The sequence below is a fragment of the Antedon mediterranea genome, chromosome 5, assembly GCF_964355755.1.
Source record: "Antedon mediterranea chromosome 5, ecAntMedi1.1, whole genome shotgun sequence".
Lineage (NCBI taxonomy): Eukaryota > Metazoa > Echinodermata > Crinoidea > Comatulida > Antedonidae > Antedon > Antedon mediterranea.
In genome coordinates this window covers 19,811,581-19,836,705 of record NC_092674.1, presented here as the reverse complement: position 1 = coordinate 19,836,705, position 25,125 = coordinate 19,811,581, and the positions used below count along the sequence as shown (strand labels likewise).

At 34.3% G+C, this 25,125-nt stretch overlaps 1 protein-coding gene across 1 annotated transcript; it reads right to left on the bottom strand.

Moving 5' to 3' along the window:
- Positions 1 to 4,315: 4,315 nt before the first annotated feature.
- On the bottom strand, positions 4,316 to 23,951 carry LOC140049787 (sialin-like). The gene is made up of 4 exons (XM_072094735.1): positions 23,944 to 23,951; positions 23,298 to 23,355; positions 22,865 to 23,025; positions 4,316 to 4,567 (listed from the first exon to the last, which is right to left on the bottom strand). Exons 1-4 carry the CDS (start codon positions 23,944 to 23,946, stop codon positions 4,316 to 4,318), a joined length of 474 nt encoding a protein of 157 aa, XP_071950836.1. The 5' UTR covers positions 23,947 to 23,951.
- Between the last annotated feature and the right edge of the window lie 1,174 nt (positions 23,952 to 25,125).

Below are 25,125 nucleotides of genomic sequence, written 5' to 3'. Positions count from 1 at the left end.
AGATATTATAGGCATTTCTTTTTTCTCATGTCCTGCTCTCCACCAGAATATTAGACTGGAGAAATTTTCAATGCTTGAGAAAAGTCTACCGAAAGCAACTGCTGCTTTGAACCAATTTATTAATGGAGCAATTATAAACTAAAAAAGCAATGTATGTTCTTGGTTCACCACTCTACTCTACTGATCTTCCTACAAATGTTGAAGTTGCATTTGATCGATTTTAAAAGCTTCACAAAACGGGCATAGAACAGGGTCATATACATGGCTGCAGTCGCGTGCTCAAATTTGAGTTAGTATTTACCGACCAACCAACCGACCGACATAGTGAGCCGTAGAGTCGCGTTGCACGCGACTAAAAAGAGAGAGAGGAAAGCAACAATGGAAAGGATTAGTTCTTTGTTATTCAAACCTTTATTACTTTTGCTACTTTTACATTTTTAAAAGTGTTTTAGCTGTGATTGGCTGTGACGTAGATGGCCTAACTATTAGCCAATCACCGTTCAAGAATTACAATAATACAATCTTGAAAAACCGTAGTGCACTATGAACTTTTAAAACAAAATAATAACTCAGAACGTGGGTATTGTCCACATGTGTATTGTTCATTGGTCAACTTTGGTTTGCTTATTATTTCGTTAATACGGTTCCATCTTTTGTGTGTCATTCGTTTTGAATCAAATAAATCACATACTGCTACAATGCATTAAATATAAATTAGGTAGGTTCAATTCCTTATTTGCTATTGTGACTCAGTAGTCTATATTCATTTTTCTTTCCCTCATCATTGAGTTCAGTGTCCAAATTGTCATCTCCGGTCCATTCTTGTACCTCACTAGTGCCAAAGATCATAAAAAACACTAATCCAATCACTTGTAAACTGGCTGCAATCCAAAAGATTTTCCTCCACTGATAGATTGTATTCTAAAATACAGGAATGGACACATAAAGAATCATGTCAAAACATTCTTTGCAGTTACTACAGTAAATGTATTTTATTTACTCTTACTCTTGGAGACACTGTTTTTTGCAATGAATTCTTCACAAACTTCCAAATTAAAACAATAAGGTAATTAAATTATATTTTATTTATAAGATATAGATTATATAAGATATCAGATAAAATGAAATTTATATAACAGCTATATTTCTCTAGTAATTAAATCAACTGAATAAATCCGTTGAAGCATCTTCGCCACTCCTCATCCATCATCATTTGCAAAAATTATCAATTTATCAATAAGCCTATACTTACACCACTTCTAGTTAAAATGCCTACAATTGCTGGGGCGATGAATCCACAGACATGTGATGTTGACGACATAAGTCCAATTATCAACCCGGAATGGTTAGGTGAAATATCCAGTACATTCGTTTCTACTGACGGAATATAAAGAGCGGTCATACCAAACACAACAATCATTAAGATCACTGCGAGTTCTTTGTTAGCAACGTAACCAATGGACACTAGGAAAATTGGTGAAATCCCAAGAGCTAGATGAAAAAGAATAAAATGATAAACGATGAAACGTTATAAATATACAATATAATATACTTTTATATAGTAGGCCTAAATAAATAGATTGATGTTGCCCAAACATTAAACACTGGATGAACACAAATCTCTATTATTATTAACCAGCATGTGTGGCGCCAGTGGAGGAACACGTTGTCACGTTTGTCACGGATAAAAATATAAAATATAAATAAATTATTTCTACTTTATTTGTAATCCGAGACTGTTATTGGGAAATTAAAGTATAGCATGACTTGCCACTGTTTTTGTGTCGAGCATGTTCGGTTTTTTTATTTGGCTTTATAGATGAGTGTTCCATACTATATTGGAAGACACCAATCCTCCTCTTCATAACGACATTATCGGCTCCGTTATGGTTAGAAGTGGTAGGATGAGGACGGTGAACGCGCAGACTGACCGTTACAAGTACTCGTTCTATCCAGCTGGGATAAGATATTATAAAAAAAGTTAACTTAACTTATTAAAAATATTATTACATACCGCAAAACGCCAATAGCTTCCGTGTGAATATAGCAGACAATATTTTATGAAATATCAAGGCATCAGCAAGAACTCCTCCGAATAACATAACAATAAAGAATACAAAATGAGGCAATGTGCTTAGTAAACCAGTCTGTGGAATTAAGAAGAAACAGTTTGATGTAATTCCTCTATGTTTTCTGACTAAGTTAAGTCGTATATAATAAAATCGGTCCCCTACCACTCGGTCTAGGACTTTATGTTCCTGAGACATCAACTTAAAATTGAAAGTTATCGTTGTAAAACCGAACGCTTCATGAAAAGCATAGTCCTTTTGAATAACTGATTTCCTAAAACATGTCTCTTCGGGTCTTAGGTATTTAAAATAATTTTTAACCATCTTTATTTTTTCCAAAAATATGAAAAACTTCTATACATCTGTGCTTGTGTGTAGAATGAAGTATATAATCTAGTAGGCAACTACTAGTTATATTAATTATACTCACCAATTTCAACTCAAATCTCAAAATCGTTTCGAAAAATATTGGAACATTTGTTAATAAAAGAAAAAATCCGAAATTGAAGGAAATGTTGCAAACGCACAGTGTCCAAACAACCGGTGACTTGCCGATCTGTTTCCATGGAACTTTGTATTGGCGTACCTAAAGTACAGATAATGGATTTAAAGTAATCGTTATATCAATAAAGTATGTACGTGACACTAGATTAGTATTATTACACTATTCTTCAAAACCTGTTTTGTTGAAACATTTTAATGTCTCTTTGCCTTAACCTAAAATCGGATCGAAAAACTGTAATTTAAAGCAAAAAATAGTCAAATTTACTTTAAGATGGGGTTTTGGTTGAGTTTAATAGTTTATTTTGTCCTTTTATAAGTGAAATCGTATTTGTTTTCTACGGAAACTGCGAAATGGCCTATTCAAAGTTATTTTTAATAATCTTCATTTTTCATGTTTTTGGAGAAAAATACACTTTAACTGAACCATTCGAAATTTTCTTGGATGGCAATCTAAAAAGGCCCTTTTTTCACAAAATGGGCCGCTGACTTAATGTATGTTTTTTATATGATAAAAGACACATATAATCATATCGTTTTATTTTTGGTTGAAGCCACTAAATGAACTATCTATTATATTCAATCATTGGTTTCCTTACATTTGTACTTTTGAATTCATCCGTTTGAGAACATAAAATAGAATCTTTTTCAATTGTTGATATCCATCTGTTACTGGTTACTTGATTCGATCCCACAATGCACCAACCAATACACCATACTAGACCAAGTACACCTACAGTATAACATTTTATTTAATTAAAATTTATATGATGAAGAGAACGTGCAAATAAAATATAGTTGCACCTTATCCAGGCACTGAAAGGCAATGATACTCACAAGCATTGTCATTTTCAGTATTTGCCTTAGACATCTACATAGATCATTGAGAACCTAACAATTTCGTTCTACTTTTTTCTCCAAGAAAATTACAATTTATTGCCAAATGTACATACATATAGAATTACTGCAGTCGCGTAATACAGGTCTAACTAATATGAATAAAAAGCATGCGAAGATCGCCAAACAAAAAGGCTATAACATTTATTTATGAGGAAACCGTGGCATATTACGAAAAAAAAAAATTAAATTACAGGTCTACCTGTGTCTTTTAGATATAGTTTCAACGTTCAAATTAAGACCATAAGATGTAATAATTTGAGGGTAAATGTAGTCCGATTCAAAGACCCAAAGTGGTTTTACTTACCAAATAAATAAAATGTGGATGGCCATCCTCCCAAGAAATCAGTTGAACAGAGTGAGGCAGATAAGTAACTAGCAATTACTGGACCAAACCCAAATCCTTAAAGTATAATTTTAAAGATAAAATATAAACATTTATTACTTTTGCTCCGACATTAGTTATTCAATTTATTATTTTAGGCCTATAATAAACTAAATTCATTGCTACTATTACATCATCTAAATAATTATTTATGCTTAAAAAATAATTGCTATATCACTTACCTGATGCGGAAATTGATATAAAAGTACTACGTTCACTAATCTTTGACCAGTTTGTAACGAGGTTAAACACAGCAGGATAAACTAATCCCTAATATTAAGAATAATTTCATGGTAATATATATATATATATAAATAATACCTAATATAATATACAAAATCAGGTGAAACGTTTTGCATGCTTTGATATTTTTAACTGTGATTTGCCTAGATTCAGGTCTAGATATTTTAACAATTACAAAGTGAAGTGTCTCCGATGGCAAATGCGACAGTCATAGGTTACATTAAAATATGAATATATATACACAGTGTCCCATTCCATCAATGATTCTAGTTATTACTAATAACCAAACTCCTACTTCTGCAGCAACTGGCGTCAATAGCATCATCAAAGACATCAACAAATTTCCCATTAATATAATAGCTGAGCCACCAAATCTTCCAACTAACCATCCACCAATGACGGGTGTAATTGTACATCCGTAATATAAGGAACCAAGAATTAATTGTTGGGTTTCAAGATTCCAATCAAACATCTGTAGAAAGCATTAAAATGTCATCAAAGAAAGGTTTCTGCACAAATTCGTAATCGCTATATGCCTACTGCTTTTGTGACTAAAATGATGACAACATTCAATTAATATTCTTCTATTATACTAGGCCTATACTTACAAAAGAATTACAGATTAAAAAGCAAAATAACTGTTAATACAAAGACAATAGGCCAATATACATTTTATTCGTAATTTGTTAATTTAAAATATTTTACACAGAAATAACTATTATCCTTTGTGAATTTTGTATTTGTTATTGTATTACCACAATTGACAATGTATAGGCATATACTATGTACATGGTAACCAATAAATAAATCATAACAAGTTAGTACCGGTAACTTGTTTCATAGTAATTTTTTTTATAATACAATAGTACCAATTAAAGTTATTGTTTCTAATTTTTCCAAATCTCTTTTTTTATATTTTGTCTTTATTGTTACTGTTTGAAATAAACCCACCGTGGAACATGATTTGGAATAAACCCACCATGGAACATGATTTGGAATAAACCCACAATGGAACATGATTTGGAATAAACCCCTCATGGAACATGATTTGGAATAAACCCCCACGGAACATGATTTGGAATAAACACCCCATGGAACATGATTAGGAATAAACCCCCCATGGAACATGATTTGGAATAAACCCCCCATGGAACATGATTAGGAATAAATCCCCCATGGAACATGATTTGGAATAAACCCCCCATGGAACATGATTAGGAATAAATCCCCCATGGAATATGATTTGGAATAAACCCCCATGGAATATGATTTGGAATAAACCCACCATGGAACATGATTTGGAATAAACCCACCATGGAATATGATTTGGAATAAACCCACCATGAAACATGATTTAGAATAAACCCACCGTGGAATATGATTTAGAATAAACCCCCATGGAACATGATTTGGAATAAACCCCTCATGGAACATGATTTGGAATAAACCCACCGTGGAACATGATTTGGAATAAACCCACCGTGGAACATGATTTGGAATAAACCCCCCGTGGAACATGATTTGGAATAAACCCACCATGGAACATGATTTGGAATAAACCCACCATGGAACATGATTTGGAATAAACCCACCATGGAATATGATTTGGAATAAACCCACCAAGGAACATGATTTGGAATAAACCCCCCATGGAACATGATTTGGAATAAACCCACCGTGGAATATGATTTGCAATAAACCCACCATGGAACATGATTTGGAATAAACCCCCTATGGAACATGATTTGCAATAAACCCACCATGGAACATGATTTGGAATAAACCCCCCATGGAACATGATTTGGAATAAACCCACCGTGGAATATGATTTGGAATAAACCCACCGTGGAATATGATTTAGAATAAACCCCCCATGGAACATGATTTGGAATAAACCCCCCATGGAACATGATTTGGAATAAACCCACCGTGGAATATGATTTGGAATAAACCCACCGTGGAATATGATTTTGAATAAACCCCCATTGGAACATGATTTGGAATAAACCCACCATGGAACATGATTTGGAATAAACCCACCGTGGAACATGATTTGGAATAAACCCCCCGTGGAACATGATTTGGAATAAACCCACCATAGAACATGATTTGGAATAAACCCACCATGGAACATGATTAGGAATAAACCCACCGTGGAATATGATTTGGAATAAACCCACCGTGGAATATGATTTGGAATAAACCCACCGTGGAATATGATTTGGAATAAACCCACCGTGGAATATGAATTGGAATAAACCCACCGTGGAATATGATTTTGAATAGACCCACAATGGAACATGATTTGGAATAAACCCCTCATGGAACATGATTTGGAATAAACCCCCATGGAACATGATTTGGAATAAACCCCCCATGGAACATGATTTGGAATAAACCCCCCATGGAACATGATTTGGAATAAACCCCCCATGGAACATGATTAGGAATAAATCCCCATGGAATATGATTTGGAATAAACCCCCATGGAATATGGGGCGGATTGCTATAAGCGGTCTATAACCGGTCTTAGCGCTTAGCCGGCTATAATTCGTGACGTAGCAAGTAGTCTTATATTATAGACCATTGCTATACCGCGGTCTAACCTGTAAACGGTCTTTAAAATTAAAGCCTACTCGAAGGAGTCTTAAAACAGTCTTAAACCTCTCTTTTTGTTACTTTTACGTATTATTTATCGTCAAAGATAACCAATTGAACGAGTTTTAAGTGTAAAATAAAATAATAACGGTGATTTTATTCTTATATAGGCCTAGAATAGATTTTCTCGTGTATAAATGTACGTACTGTTATGATTTGTGAATTGAACAAGCGTGACGAACATTACCTTATTTGGTATTCTACGCGCAAAGTACGCCCTCAATTTGTTACTTTACGTGGTCTTATTTAAGACTGTTTTATAGCAATGGTCTATCAGGAGTGGCTTTAATAAGACCGTCTATCTGATAAAGCCGGCTTTAATCGGGGAGTTAAGACCATCAGTTAAGACTGTTTTATAGCAATCCACCCATGATTTGGAATAAACCCACCATGGAATATGATTTGGAATAAACCCACCATGGAACATGATTTAGAATATACACACCGTGGAATATGATTTGGAATAAACCCCCATGGAACATGATTTGGAATAAACCCCTCATGGAATATGATTTGGAATAAACACACCGTGGAACATGATTTGGAATAAACCCACCGTGGAACATGATTTGGAATAAACCCCCCGTGGAACATGATTTGGAATAAACCCACCATGGAACATGATTTGGACTAAACCCACCATGGAACATGATTTGAAATAAGCCCACCGTGGAATATGATTTAGAATAAATCCCCATGGAATACGATTTGGAATAAACCCCCCATGGAACATGATTAGGAATAAACCCACCAAGGAACATGATTTGGAATTAACCCACCGTGGAATATGATTTGGAATAAACCCCCATGGAAAATGATTTCGAATAAACCCACCGTGGAATATGATTTGGAATAAACCCCACATGGAACATGATTTTGAATAAACCCCCCCATGGAACATGATTAGGAATAAACTCCCCGTGGAATATGATTGGGAATAAATCCCCCATGGAAAATGATTTGGAATAAACCCACCGTGGAATACGATTTGGAATAAACCCCCCATGGAACATGATTTGGAATAAACCCACCGCCGTTGAATATGATTTAGAATAAACCCACCATGGAACATGATTTGGAATAAACCCCTCATAGAACATGATTTGGAATAAACCCACCATGGAACATGATTTGGAATAAAGCCCCTGTGGAATATGATTTGGAATAAACCCACCATGGAACATGTTTTGGAATAAACCCACCATGGAACATGATTTGGAATAAACCCACCATGGAATATGATTTGGAATAAACCCCCCATGGAACATGATTTGGAATAAACCCACCATGGAACATGATTTAGAATAACCCCCCCCCCCCGCCCACATGGAATATTATTTTGAATAAACCCACCATGGAACATGATTTGGAATAAACCCACCATGGAACATGATTTGGAATAAACCCACCATGGAATATGATTTGGAATAAACCCACCATGGAACATGATTTGGAATAAACCCACCATGGAACATGATTTGGAATAAACCCACCATGGAACATGATTTAGAATAACCCCCCCCCCCCCCCCGCCCACATGGAATATTATTTTGAATAAACCCACCATGGAACATGATTTGGAATAAACCCACCATGGAACATGATTTGGAATAAACCCACCATGGAATATGATTAGGAATAAACCCACCGTGGAATATGATTTGGAATAAACCCACCGTGGAATATAATTTGGAATAGACCCAGAATGGAACATGATTTGGAATAAACCCCCCGTGGAACTTGATTTGGAATAAACCCACCATGGAACATGATTTGGAATAAACCCACCATGGAACATGATTTGAAATAAACCCACCATGGAACATGATTTGGAATAAACCCACCATGGAACAGGATTTGGAATAAACCCACAATGGAACATGATTTGGAATAAACCCACCGTGGAATATGATTTAGAATAAACCCCCCATGGAATATGATTTGAAATAAACCCCCCATGGAACATGATTTTGAATAAACCCACCGTAGAATATGATTTGGAATAAACCCCCCATGAAATATGATTTGGAATAAACCCACCATGGAACATGATTTGGAAAAAAACCCCCGTGGAATATGATTTGGAATAAGCCCTCCATGGAACATGATTTGGAATAAACCCCCCATGGAACATGATTTGGAATAAACCCACCATGGAACATGATTTGGAATAAACCCACCGTGGAATATGATTTAGAATAAACCCTCCATGGAACATGATTTGGAATAAACCCACCATGGAACATGATTTGGAATAAACCCCCCATGGAACATGATTTGGAATAAACCCACCGTGGAATATGATTTGGAATAAACCCACCGTGGAATATGATTTAGAATAAACCCCCCATGGAACATGATTTGGAATAAACCCCCCATGGAACATGATTTGGAATAAACCCACCGTGGAATAAGATTTAGAATAAACCCCCCATGGAACATGATTTGGAATAAACCCCCCATGGAACATGATTTGGAATAAACCCACCGTGGAATATGATTTGGAATAAACCCACCATGAAACATGATTTGGAATAAACCCCCCATGGAACATGATTTGGAATAAACCCACCGTGGAATATGATTTGGAATAAACACCCCATGGAACATGATTTGGAATAAACCCCCTATGGAACATGATTTGCAATAAACCCACCATGGAACATGATTTGGAATAAACCCCCCATGGAACATGATTTGGAATAAACCCACCGTGGAATATGATTTGGAATAAACCCACCGTGGAATATGATTTGGAATAAACCCACCGTGGAATATGATTTGGAATAAACCCACCATGGAACATGATTTGGAATAAACCCACCATGAAACATGATTTGGAATAAACCCCCATGGAACATGATTTGGAATAAACCCACCGTGGAATATGATTTGAAATAAACACCCCATGGAACATGATTTGGAATACACCCCCTATGGAACATGATTTGCAATAAACCCACCATGGAACACATGATTTGGAATAAACCCACCATGGAATATGATTTAGAATAAACCCCCCATGGAACATGATTTGGAATAAACCCCCTATGGAACATGATTTGGAATAAACCCACCATGGAACATGATTTGGATTAAACCCCCCATGGAACATGATTTGGAATAAACCCCCCATGGAACATGATTTGGAATAAACCCCCATTGGAACATGATTTGGAATAAACCCACCATGGAACATGATTTGGAATAAACCCACCATGGAACATGATTTAGAATAAACCCCCCATGGAACATGATTTGGAATAAACCCACCATGGAACATGATTTGGAATAAACCCACCATGGAACATGATTTAGAATAAACCCCCCATGGAACATGATTTGGAATAAACCCACCATGGAACATGATTTGGAATAAACCCACCATGGAACATGATTTGGAATAAACCCACCATGGAACATGATTTGGAATAAACCCACCATGGAACATGATTTGGAATAAACCCCCCATGGAACATGATTTGGAATAAACCCACCATGGAACATGATTTGGATTAAAACCCCATGGAACATCATTTGGAATAAACCCCCCATGGAACATCATTTGGAATAAACCCACCATGGAACATGATTTGGAATAAACCCACCATGGAACATGATTTGGAATAAACCCACCATGGAACATGATTTGGAATAAACCCCCCATGGAACATGATTTGGAATAAACCCACCATGGAACATGATTTGGAATAAACCCACCATGGAACATGATTTGGAATAAACCCCCCATGGAACATGATTTGGAATAAACCCACCATGGAACATGATTTGGATTAAAACCCCATGGAACATCATTTGGAATAAACCCCCCATGGAACATCATTTGGAATAAACCCACCATGGAACATGATTTGGAATAAACCCACCATGGAACATGATTTGGAATAAACCCACCATGGAACATGATTTGGAATAAACCCCCCATGGAACATGATTTAGAATAAACCCACCATGGAACATGATTTGGAATAAACCCCCCATGGAACATGATTTGGAATAAACCCACCATGGAACATGATTTGGAATAAACCCACCATGGAACATGATTTGGAATAAACCCCCCATGGAACATGATTTGGAATAAACCCACCATGGAACATGATTTGGAATAAACCCCCCATGGAACATGATTTGGAATAAACCCCCCATGGAACATGATTTGGAATAAACCTACCATGGAACACAGGGGTCCCAAGTCTACCGCTACTCGCGGTAGTCTACCGCTTTTAGTACCCATCTACCGCGCTACCGCTATCTCGACGTTTTCTACCGCATTTTGATTTTTTTACCGCATTTTCAAATTTCACCATATTTTTGGCCAAATTGATTTACGGTTACACCCAGCCTCAGCCCAGGTCAACAATAGTCAATAACCAGACAAAAGTGAGGCAGGATGTTGAAACAATGTCTATTTATGCAGTCTCCGTGGGTCTATTATTGTATTTTTATTTGTATGCACTGCCTTTGTTAAACCGTAACAATAATATAAACATGCACGCTACTACACGCAGGACGTAGAAAAAAAAAGAAGCGTGCAACCAACCGTGAATCAATCACGTGCTAACCGGAATACGCGATTATCAATTTTGGGAGGATCCAAGTTTTAACTAAATAAACGCTTTGATTACAAAGTGGTTGAGACACGTTTTTAATAGTTATTACATTTTTAAACACCCTCATAATTAATGAACTCTACCAATGTTGATCCGCTGCAAAGAACAACAGATCGCACATCGCACGAGGTTGTTGAGGCGGTGTTTTATTTGGTTTTACTGTACGATCCGATAATACGAACATGTTAAATGATTTAAAAGGCATGGATTCGTCAAGCAAGTAGGCCTACGTTAAATAAAAATAAAAAAAAGATTTTCGTAAGCTCTTTTGTTCAAACTTGTTATTTATTATATAGCAATAATCCACCCGTTCCGGCATGCACGCTAGGCCTCTAGCCTAGCTAGGCCTACTCCTCGATCGATCGATGTCGCTGGTGGGGAATTTCCCAGCGATAAGAAATCGGCGAAATAGCTCATAAACGGCCTACATTTTAATGTTATATCTTTAATGCCAGTGTAATTACGTATGGATAAAACAATATAAAACTCAATGTTTTTCATCTGAAATAATATGTTAACTCGCGTAATGTAGCATAAGACGGATTCGGAATAGTTATTTCGATTGTTTTGGGGTTTTAAAATGGTAGCTAGCTAGGGCCTAGCTAGAAGTAGAAGCCCTAGGCTAGGCCTAGGCCTGTGCCTAAAAAAAATGAGTAAATTCTATTGGGCAATACTATCATATGTGTTTATTGTACATTATGTAATTAAGTTAAATTATTTTATATACTGAATATTAGTTAAAATACAGTATATATTTTTTACATTTTTTGTACTGAGGATGTGTCCATAAAAAAAATATTAGAATGTAAAAATACTGATGTATAAACCTATTTAAAAATTAAGCCAACTTATGTGTAAATATTGTATATACTGTATATGTAACCAAAGAATATAAATAGGTAAAGAATCAACAGTATTATTATCTTTGATGTAACATATTTAGTTAATTAAGAGACGTAAACGACACGCGTGTTGATTTTCGATTCCCCGCGTGTTGATTTTCGATTCCCCGCGTGTTGATTTTCGATTCACCGCGCGTTGACTTTCGACGCCCCGATGAATTGAATGTGGTTCACGACAAAATCTCCTGCGAATAGACTTTCCCAAGTTGGGACCTCTGGGAACATGATTTGGAATAAACCCACCATGGAACATGATTTGGAATAAACCCACCATGGAACATGATTTGGAATAAAAACATTTCAATTTTTGTAATAGAGTTTATTGATTGACATGATTTACTATTATCAAACATTTTTCACTTTATTTTATCACTTTTTATTATTTTATCGATATTATTTGTGTTATGTTTATATGATTATACATGTTACCATTACACCAACAAATAATAAACGCCTTCCAGACATTATGAATAATTCATTACCTTGATTATTTTCTATTATAAAGAATTGTAGTCATAAAGTTTATGACCATGTAGTTTATATAACAATAGCTCAACCATATACTGTAGTCATAATGTTTATGACCATGTAGTTTATATAACAATAGCTCAACCATATACTGTAGTCATAAAGTTTATGACCATCTAGTTTGTATAACAGTAGCTCAACAATATACTGTAGTCATAAAGTTTATGACCATGTAGTTTATATAACAATAGCTCAACCATATACTGTAGTCATAAAGTTTATGACCATGTAGTTTATATAACAATAGCTCAACCATATACTGTAGTCATAAAGTTTATGACCATGTAGTTTGTATAACAATAGCTCAACCATATACTGTAGTCATAAAGTTTATGACCATGTAGTTTATATAACAATAGCTCAACCATATACTGTAGTCATAAAGTTTATGACCATGTAGTTTATATAACAATAGCTCAACCATATACTGTAGTCATAATGTTTATGACCGTGTAGTTTTTATAACAGTAGCTCAACCATATACTGTAGTCAAGTTTATGACCATGTAGTTTTTATAACAATAGCTCAACCATATACTGTAGTCATAATGTTTATGACCATGTAGATGAACTTTATAGTAAAGTTGTATTAAAGAAATGAATGATTAAAAATTAAAAATATTCTGCAGTTATTAAAATTTGTTTTCTTTGCTTTGTGTGTACTTCGCGAAAAAAATGGACATTATAAAGATTTTTTTGGCCCATACCATTTATTTTTTTTATTAAATAAAGCAGTTCCTGCACATTAAACCTAGTTTAAATAAGAAGCTCATAATCCGAACAAAACTCATTGTGTAATGTCTATTGTTGTTTTGGAAAACGGACAGTATATTTTAACCTAAAAAAGCTAGTATGTTTTTTTCTATAATTATAAAAATGATAGCGAATTATAAATTTATAGAATAAACAAGGATTTGCATATTGTCGATCTATTTTATTGATCTTTTTCTATCTCTAAAATATTTACCATAATGTACATTATGGCTGACATTATCAAACTGTATGCTTTCTCAATAATTAAACAAATCTTACAACCACATCTGTTTTTTCAAATAATATTTTTAATTCTAATGATAGCTTTTTTTTAGGAAAATTCTATAAATAATGCGGATTGTAGAAATCCGTTATGGCACAAAATCGTGTTTTATCTACTTCTTAAAATATACTAAACCTAACCCTCTAAATATTTATGATTTCTGACTTAATTGGCAGCCCCGGGGGCGATTTTTTTTTTCGTACATAAGTTTGGGACCCCCCTCATGAAACGTCACAAAATAAACATGAATAATTCATCAGTTAAATGTTCTTGTTCCGTGTGCACCCAAGCGTATAGCAACAAGAAGTGATTACACACAAGTGCGGTACAATTCTAGGCCTATCTCCGCGCTGTTGTTGCGGCGGGCGATTTCATAGAAGAATAGCGGCGTTTTGTGTGGATTATCGAAATAATCAGCCTTTAGTTTATGATAGTGTTTTTAATATAATGTATTACTAAAGAATTACGTGTTAAAATTATAGTTTCTATTAATACTATTAGGCCTTGGCCTAATTATTAGTCTCTAAACATATGTCTATTCTAGTAGAGCTGTGTGTGTGTGTGTGTTATAGGTATGACACAATCCGAGTAATAAGTCAGCAAAATTAAACAATAAACATTACACAAAAATACATTTTTTATTCTCGTGGGTCTAATCTTCCCATCTCATGTGTTCATATACGCGCATATTTAAAGTTCCTTTGAGTACATGCATTGTTTGATAATAAAATAGCAGAATTAAAAAAGATACAATAATTTGTGTAGGGCCTACACAAATTATACACATTCTTTATTCTTGTGGGTCTAAGCTTTCTTTGGGCTATGTCCAATGAATTACTACTTAGTTTATGTCTTGCCTAGCTGTCGATTAGCCTCGACTCGACACATTTTGTGTGAAGAAGAGTGCGCGAAGGCAATCGCGTGAATTGACTTAGAATCCTAGGCCTACTGTAGAAAGTATCGTATCGCAGTTGTGTAATCGCTTCTTGTTGCTATACGCTTGGGTGCACACGGAACAACACATTTAACTGATGAATTATTCATGTTTATTTTGTGACGTTTCATGAGGGGGTCCACAACTTATGTACGAAAAAAAAAATCGCGCCCCGGGGCGTTTATTCAAAGAAATACGGTATATTATTATTGTTTACATTCAATGTTAAAGTAGTAAGTGCTTAAATCAGGAGCGGATTTAAAATTTTGTTAAAAAAAATCGTTGACACGCCAAACGTTTTACGTACCCATGTGTACAGTAATTTTTACACAAATAAAGAATAGTTAACGTCAAAGGTGCTTCTATCATTCCATCGGATCAAATATTTTTTAAATTTCCAGTGGCTTAAATCCATCCAATCGTAATCATCTAGCGCGTACAGGTGGCAACGGCGCAGATCCGTTTGGAAAGACGGACAAATGATTTTTGGCTATGGGTCCAAGGGGCGCCAAGGTGCCCCGTGGACAATCGACTGTACGTGTGTGAAAAACAACTAAACAATCAGCGTTTCTCCACACAGAACACGCGCATCTAACATAGCACACAAAATGTTTATAATTATGCACCTTGTTTACCAGCGGTAAAACTAAAATCGTTTTGCTGATTATTGATGTGAAATACATGGGGGTGTTATCATCTAGAGGTGCAATTTATCATTAATTTTATGTGCGAGAGTATCATTTATTTTATGTGCGAGAGTATCATTTCTGACGATCAAGGTGTCAATTACCTAATTTCGCTTCGACCCAGGCTCAAAGACTTACACCAAACACCTCTATTTCAAAATTCTGGATCCGCCCTGCTTAAATGATATCAATAATGTGGTTTAAAATTATGAAGGTACTAAGCATTTTCTTGAATTCAATGGTAACAGTGTGTTTTCATAGTTGGTTAAGTATTAAATTTAAATCTCTAAAAATCACTTTAATCCTTCTAAATTGTAACACTATCTGTAAGAGATATTAACAATTACCTAATACTAGAGCTATACCTTACTGTTTAACTCTGTAAAGACAAATATTTAGGAGCATTTTTGGTTGTTTGAAAGCTAGGCCAACTCATGCCTGATTGACTTGCTTTCATAACCAGCTACTCTAACCGGGAAGGAGGTAGGTGTAGGCCTAGTAGTTACCAGCCTAGGCAGTGTTCGATATTTTCAACTGTTATTTATTTATTTATTTATTTTGGATTATTTGGTCTAGGTAGTGTTGGACATTTTCAATTGTTATTATTGGTTTTAGTATTGGTTTGACATTTTTGTATTTTTTCGCTCAATAATAGATAGAAATGCCCCCAAAAAAGAAATCAGTTCCCAAGGAAGGCAAAGTTTGTGGAGAATGTGGCTCTTGTAGTCAGAATGTTATTGAGGAAGGTCTGCTCTGCAATCTATGCAATCTTTGGTTCCACAAAGGGTGTCAAAATGTCAGTAATAGCCTCTATCAATTGATTAATGCACATGGTAATAATGACTCGGTACATTGGTATTGTCGATCATGCAATACTACGGCAAAAGATATTATGAAGAACCTTTCCAGCATTGCAACAACACAAACTAAGCTAGCAAAGCATATTGAAGCAAATACTGAGAAAATTGATAAGATACTATCTAACCAAACAGAAATGTATTTAAAAACTGAAGAAAGACTAGAAAAGAAGTTAATAAATAGCATGGAGGAGAAGTTTAGCGAGCATGAAGATAGAGAAAAGCGTAAAGCAAATATTATAGTGTATGAGATTGAAGAATCCGATAAAACTGAGTCTAATTTGAGGAAAAAAGATGATTGGGAGAACGTAGTTCAATTTCTTCATGGACTTGATATACAGCATGTGGATAGTAAAATCAGAACTTTCTTCCGTTTAGGCAAACGAGAACCTAATAAAAGACGTCCTATTAAATTAGTTTTCTATGATATAAGAGACAAGGAGCTTATACTTAAGAATGCATGGGATAAAAAAATTAAAGGGGTTAGTAGAGACCGAAGCAAGTTAGATCGTGACCGGTTTAATACGCTGAAAGTCGAGAAAGAGAGAAGAGAGCAAACTGGTGAGACCAATTTAATGATAAGAAACTACGAGATTGTGAAGGTGCCCTTTCGGACAAGCCCAAACCACAACCCTCAGGTCAAACAATACCAGGCACAACACTAATAACACAAAGAAAATAAACACAGAAAGTAATTATAATTTAGAAAATAATACTTTTAATTTTAATTATCGAAGAAATAACATTATCAACATTGACAGAGATAATCTTTCTTTTTTTTACACTAATTGTGATACATTAACTAACAAAATCGCAGAACTCCGAATAAGAATAAATCAGCTTAAACCGGATATTATAATCTTAAATGAAATATTACCTAAACATTATCTGTATGAAATTGATGAGAACATTTTTAATTTAGAAGGTTATAATTTATTTAGTAAACTGGAACATAGAGGAGTCGCGATCCTAGTAAAAGATGCATTGACTGTATTTCAGGTTGACATAGGTGGTTTTGATGAGAATATATTTGTGAATATTAAATTAAATGATATTAATGTTTTAATTGATTGTGTTTATCGCAGTCCAAGTAGTCACGCGGACAAATTTGAGGATTTAAAAGATATTTTGGTTGCAGCAGACAAGTACAGGGCTGATCATATGATTGTTGCTGGCGATTTTAATTTTAAAGGGATAAACTGGAGTAGCAAAGGGTTATCACATAATGTGAACCAAAAATTTACCGATTTAATCGATGATTTAATGTGGCATCAACATGTAGACTGTCCGACAAGACATCGTACTGGAGAAGAATCTAATATACTAGATTTAGTACTTTCAAGGGAAGAGTTTGATGTCTGTGATCTTATTAGTAGTGCACCATTGGGAAAGAGTGACCATGTTGTTTTAACCTTTAATCTTGCTTTAAGTTTTATAGAAAAAGAAAATGTCACTCCTACAAGAAATTAATACAAAGCCAACTACGAAGCTATTAGAACTAAAATAAAAGAATCGAAACTAAATATTGATATGTATGAACTTGATGGTGTTTCTATTGCTAATTCTCTCTATTCCCTGTTAGATTTCTGTATTTTACAGTATGTTCCTTTAAGGTCTAAAACTAAAAGGTATAAGAAGCAGTGGATGAACGTCGAAACAGTGTCTATAGTTAAACAGAAACATAAAGCATGGAATAGATATCAGAGTAGAAGAACACCGGAAAGATGGAATGCTTATATTAAAGTTAGAAATGAGACAAATAAGGCAATAAAAAAAGCGAAGAAAAGTTTTGAATGCAAGTTGGCATCCGAGATAAAAGTGAATCCTAAGAGTTTCTGGAAATATTATAAGGAGAAAACTGGCAAAAAGACGGGCATTTCTGCATTAAAAGACGAGAGAGGCGAACTGATTGTAGATAATAGACAAAAAGCTGCACTCTTAAACCAAGCATTTGCAACAGTTTTTACTAAAGAAAATATTTCTGACATTCCCGTGCTTAAACTTAACCTTGATCATGAAGTCGAACCTTTGTATACTGTTGCATTTCCGGAGAATGAAATTCGAAAGCACCTATTAGCATTAGACATTTGTAAGTCTCCAGGACCAGATGGTGTGCACTCTCGACTTTTAAAAGAAACGGCAAATGAAATTAGTCCAATTCTCAGCACTTTATTTTCCAAGCTTTTACATGAGGGAACTATTCCTGAACAATGGAGGCAAGCTAATGTTTCACCAATCTATAAGAAAGGCTGTAAAACTAATCCTCTAAACTATAGGCCAGTGAGTTTAACGTCAATACTATGTAAAACCATGGAGACATTCATCAAGAATGAAATATCGAAACATATGGAAGATAATAAACTATTTTGTAACGAACAGCATGGGTTTCGCAAGGGAAGATCCTGCAACACGCAACTGCTTGAGGCCACTGAGAAATGGTCTTCAATGATAGATGAAGGACACTCTGTCGATATCTTGTACTGTGATTTTCAAAAAGCTTTTGACTCTGTTCCACATGAAAGACTTCTCCATAAAATGCATACATATGGTATTCGTGGTGAATTGTTGAAATGGACTAAAATATACTTGTCAAATCGTGTCCAGCGAGTGGTGGTAAATGGCGAAGTTTCGGATTGGATATCGGTCCAGAGTGGTATTCCTCAAGGGAGTGTATATGGTGTAATCTGCTTTACAATATTTATCAACGATCTGCCTCAATTAGTTAAGTCACCTCTTTTTTTGTTTGCTGATGATTCAAAGACATACAAAGCTGTTGATTCAGACATAGATGCTCTTGATTTTCAGGCGGACATTGATAAGATGTATAAATGGTCAGTAAAGTGGCAGTTGCCCTTTAATATTAATAAATGTAAGGTTATGCATCTCGGTAAAAAATCCTTGAACACAACATACTTTATGGGAACAGGTTCAGATAGAATTCAGTTGGGAGTTGTAACTCAGATGAGAGATCTTGGTGTTTTAGTTGATAATAAATTGAATTTTCATGATCATATCGTTGAAGTTGTTAAAAAGGCTAACTCTAGACTTGGTTTAATTAAGAGAACCTTTGAATATTTAGACAGTCATTTAGTGTCTATCCTTTATAAATCAATGGTTAGACCGATTTTAGAATATTCTAGTCTTCCTCAGTTTGTTGGTGATTCTATTCTCTTAGAAAAAGTTCAGCAAAGAGCCACAAAACTTGCTGTGGAAATTAAAACTCAACCATATAGTGACCGAATGAAATTTATGAAACTGCCATCATTAGCATTTCGAAGAAAGAGGTCTTGCTGCTTACAGATTTTTAGAATGATACAAAAGTATGATAATGTTAATCCGGGTGTCTTTTTTGAATTAGCACCATCTACTGTAACTAGAGGCCACAATTTTAAAATTAAAAAAGTTCATAGTAAATCGAAACACAGACAGAAATTCTTTTCAATATCTGCAGTAAATGATTGGAATAGTTTGCCATATCATATAGTAAATGCATCCTCTATAAATAATTTTAAAACCCATCTTGAAACACACTGGAAAACCCACAACCTAAAGTTTGAGCCATATAACCAAGATGTTCAAAGAGGGACTCAAACCTTAACAGGTTTATAGTCTAAAGGTCAAGGTAAATCAAGGTAAATAAATTCAATTACAGCTAAAAAATAACATTATTTTCAATTTCTTTACATTTACTACAAGTTAGTGGTTGTTTCCATTTATAAAGCCTCTGATGTTAAGCAGTAATCTATGTAACATCTTATGAATGAATTGTGCTAGTTTGTTTTTATCTTCCCTTTTACATACTTTCAGTAACAAACATGTTTTGCACCTAATCGATGTTGTTGTCATTGAAGTATTCTTCCCATTATTATAGTGTGACATTAGAATAATAAAATACTAGCAGTAGGCCTAACCTTTATGTGGTTATATACTAATATACATAGGATGAGTAAGTTTAATAAAAGCGCACTCCTCTCTGATAAAAGTACATTGACAATTTAAAAAAAATCTAATTGTATCAAAAATAACTATTTATGGCCATTGATTTTGTTATACACAAAATATTCCTTCACTTTGAAATATCTGTTAGCTCAACAATAAAAGCAATACTAGATAATGGAACTTTATTGTGTTAAAGATGTATTGTCCCCTTCACAAAATAATTCTTTTAACAATTTTTGTTGAATAGGCCTATGCCATTTTAATGCCACATATTAATTATCCACCAAAAAATTGGAAAAAAATGGTTTACTGTAAAAAAATATTATGAAAAATAATCAAATTATAGAAATAGTGCTCATATTCAGAATATGATCTCATAATTGCGTCGAGCATAGCTCATCGGCGAAAGTTCCGTATTAAATGAGAGAATGTATCTGGTGTGTGAGAATCTGTATATTGTGTATATGTAAATCAATTGTGTTGCGTAGAACAGTGTAAATTATATATAGATCATAGAGTTATAGAAACAGTGCTCATATTCGGAACATGATCTTGTAATCGCGACGAGCTTAGCTCTATGGCGAGATTCGAACCGGCGACCTCTCACTTACAGGGCGAGTGTCATACCACTAGACCACAGAGCCATATATATGGAAATATCACAGATTTTCACCCACCAGATACATTGTCTCATACAACAAACGCCCTCACAATCAGTGGAGGCTTAACTATTCAGAATAAATTCCAACTTTAATACGCAACGGTTTAAAAAATATTGTTTATAATGTAAATCAATTGTGTTGCGTAGCACTGTGTAAATTATATATAAATCATACTGTCAAATTACAGAAACAGTGCTCATATTCGGAAAATGATCTTATAATCGCGTTGAGCATAGCTCATCGGCGAAAGTTCCGCCAGAGACATTTTTTCATACAACTCAGAATACGGAAGAAAGAATGGAAATAAATCGAATGAAAAATACATTGCTGCAGAAACACGAGCTGAATACACTGTTATTGTTAATTAATTGTTTCCAGTATTGTTGGTGGTAAATTTTGTTCAATATATCAAACCTTGTGTTTATATCGTTTACATTTTTTTTTATTTGAATGGTTTTGATATTTTTCAATTTTTTCGTGGGATCTTTGTTATCTTTTTTGCTATACTTAGTAATTAAATTGTGGTCTAGTTTTGATTTGTTGCCTTAAGCGGGGATACTTATTTGCACATTTCGCGGATTCGAACTCGAATGTCTAAGCATTGATATGACCACAGCGTTTTGGTGTTCATCCTATAAATTTAGGATAAATTCGTGTGCGGCCCATCAAGAAACATTAGAATTGAAAAAATTCATCTCCTTCCCAAAATATTTTTGATATCAAATTTTCGTTTTTTGTGAAGGTGATGCTAACGCACGAAACGTTGGTAAGTTTCAAAGTTTATCTTCACCTTCACAAAAAACAAAAATTTGATATCAAGAAACATTACCGTAGTGTGCCAAATGTGAGCACGTACCATTCGAGCACGTATCACTCAGCGGTTTCGGAGGAGATGGATAAAATTACGTGACCAATTTAGTAGCATTAATATATAGATATATTTACAAACCATAAGTAGGCCTATATTAGTTTAAAATTAATAATTCCATATTTGGTCTCATTATTATCATCATAACATTCGAAAATATCTGTAGCCTTATTATCTTTCCCTACTAATACACACATTATAGGCCATATTCACCAGTTTGTTTTAAATTGTAATTTCAGTATTATTGTGTTCAGTGTATATATATACATATACACATATAAATCCAAAGACAAATTACTAAAAATAATGACAATGCTGTGGGTGTCAATGAATGGATCCCAACAATGGAGATACAAAATTAAATAAGAAAAAAGCTAAATCAAAACGTTGAAGTAAAACAATCAGAAACATTACCAGCTTTCGGGGAACACTAACCCTTCATCGGTTAGGGCGGCTTTTTCTGATTCTTACAGATTTCCTCATCTTTGTCGTTGCAAATTAATTAATTCAATTTCAGTCAACTCCGTCCCAATTCAACTCAGTTTAACGCCATTTTCTATGCTTACTTGTCCCATGAAGCTACAAAGTAATCTATTTAATCGGTCGTCAATATACGGTCACAGTGCATATCGATCGTCAATATTGTTAATCTATGGCACAACCCCTCCTCAAACCCCCACCCCACAACAACCACTGTGAAATACAGTAAGTCGTGTAAAAATACTTTAGTTAAAACTACTAAACTAATCCCTCCATAGAAGTCATAAATCGGCTGTGATTTACACACGTCTTATAGGCGATAGGCACATGTATACACCCTTTTTAAAAATTAATGCGTGCCATACGTTATTAACAATATTGACGATTCTGGCGGCCGAAATTAACAATACATATTTTGTCTTTTTTGGCGTTTCATGATTATGGGCGTTCAATAACCGGCGGCCGAAATGACTGGCGGCCGAAATGATCAGACACCGTCAAGGCCTATACCTTGGTCACCGAGTTGACATGGAACCGAATTGGGTCAAATTTATACTGAAACTCAATTGATGCTGATTGTACCCACCTCATGTTTACTTGTATCAGTCATAGACAAATTCATTCCATCTTTTGGTACCATGGCCAACAATGCAACACTAAAGTTCATTCTTGTAGCATAGTTCAGTGTGACGGCAATGAAGCACATGAACACAATGATACAACGAATCGGCAGTATTTGAGGTGCGTCTAACATAACATTAAGCAAAGCAAGATAATTTCAAGATATTTTAAGTTACCAATGTTCTATTGGTAACTCAATGATTTTATTCCTGTGAAAATAGGCTAATTTATTTGAATAATTATTTATTTAGAATAGAAAGAATTAGAATTAAAAGATATTTAAAATTACCAATATTCTATCTTAATATTATATTATATTCTAACTCAATTATTTTATTCCTGTGAAAAATAGGCAAATTTATTTGAATAATTATATTATTGATTTAGAATATTCTTACCCTCTTTGTGTAACATCGGTTCTTTTTCAGTTTCATTTTCTTTCATTTTACGATTAATCTTAAAAATGTTAGAGCATAATATAATAAATTTATTCATCCAGACACTTTGCCCGACTTTAACAGGCCTCGGGTGGCATATTTTTTGACATAGGCCTACATAATACAAAGTAAACTATAATGTGGTTCACATATACAAAACTTAAAGTCAATTAAAGGTATTTTCTACACAAAAAGTGATTTTGATTATAATGATAAATATAGTTGAATAAATCATTAATATACTTTATGCCATTATTTTTTCGAGATTGTACAAACTATATATAGACCATGCGTCGGTCTTGCTTATTTATGTTAAGAATATGCCTTTTATTTTATTGAGGTGAAGGTATAAAGCCCAGTTTGTACCTTGCTACAAATCGATCGGCTAAGTAGGGGCCTAAAGTCCAAAATAGATCAAAGTGTCAGAACTGGATTCAGGAGACTCAGATTACGGTACATTATAGGCCTAAATACTGTAATTTGCCTAGAAATAGAATGGGTGGTAAAATAGTAGGCCTATGTCTAGAGTACCTATATGATCAGATGAAACAACTATAGGCTAGTTTATATTGAATTAGCCTTAATACAATTTTAGGAAAAAGCTTACCATGTAAATTACCATTCGATTAGAAAACAGAATGCTGACAATTGAGTAAAATAGAACCCGGTAAGCTTTATAAAAGGACAATTTGTGCATTCATATTCAAAAATAATAACAAAAGTATCAGTCAGTCATCACATCACACATATTTTCACAATGGAAACCATAATACACGTTTTATTAGATGCGAAATCCAAAATTGAGTTCTGATTGGTTGCGTAGGCCTACAGTAATTTTTCACGTCACGAAAACAAAAGTAGATGAAAATATTAAAACGCATGAGCAGTTTTAGTTAACGTTAAATCGTAGCCATGATGAACATGTGTAGTGTAAAATGTTGGTCATTTTAAAATTCAAAATGACGGCTGAAGGGATGGTCGAAAAAAAATTGGCACCTACCTTTTTGGGATTCAGCAAAAAATGATAATAAAATTAGCTTAAAATATCTATTTTGGCATAAATATCAAGCCGGAAAAACAGAAACAATGAGTTGGTTTTCAGTTAGTTGCATTATTTATAAGTCATCGCACAATCCAACACGTCCTCAGCATTTTTACTAAAAGCTAACCGCGTGTAGGTGTACATAGCCTACACCGTTCAAAGATACAAAACATGTATTGTGATAGGCCTATCTCAGAATATTTTTAAATATTGACTTGCCTGTTCTATTAACGAGATGGAGCATGAGAACCCATTCAATGAATCTTAATCATAAAATTCTTTTATAACTAATAGAATTTCGAATTGTAAGCCAGGAGCAGAAGCGGTTGCATGACTGATTTTAGACACTGAACTTTTAAATCAGAGGCACAGTCTCAGTGAGATGTGCAACAAGTTTACAGTGAAAAATAATACATACACACTTAAATATAAATACAAAACAAGAAATTAGACATAAGAACAATTAATTACAAAAACAAAAATTTAAGAAAACTGAGAAAGATTAAATACTAAGAAAATGAATAAATTAAGTTTGAGATGGAATTGTATTATCTATATCATTTCGTGTGTTCCAAGCCATGGTCAGAAAAATTTTACAATGTTTGTCGAGTGGTATTTAAGATCTAGAGAGCAAGTAGTAAACAATTCCCAGAACATGGATAGATTGTTGTTGTTTAGTTCATCTTTAAGGTTCATGAGTATTGGTTGTCTAACGTACTCAAGTCATTTGCATTCAAATACTAAATG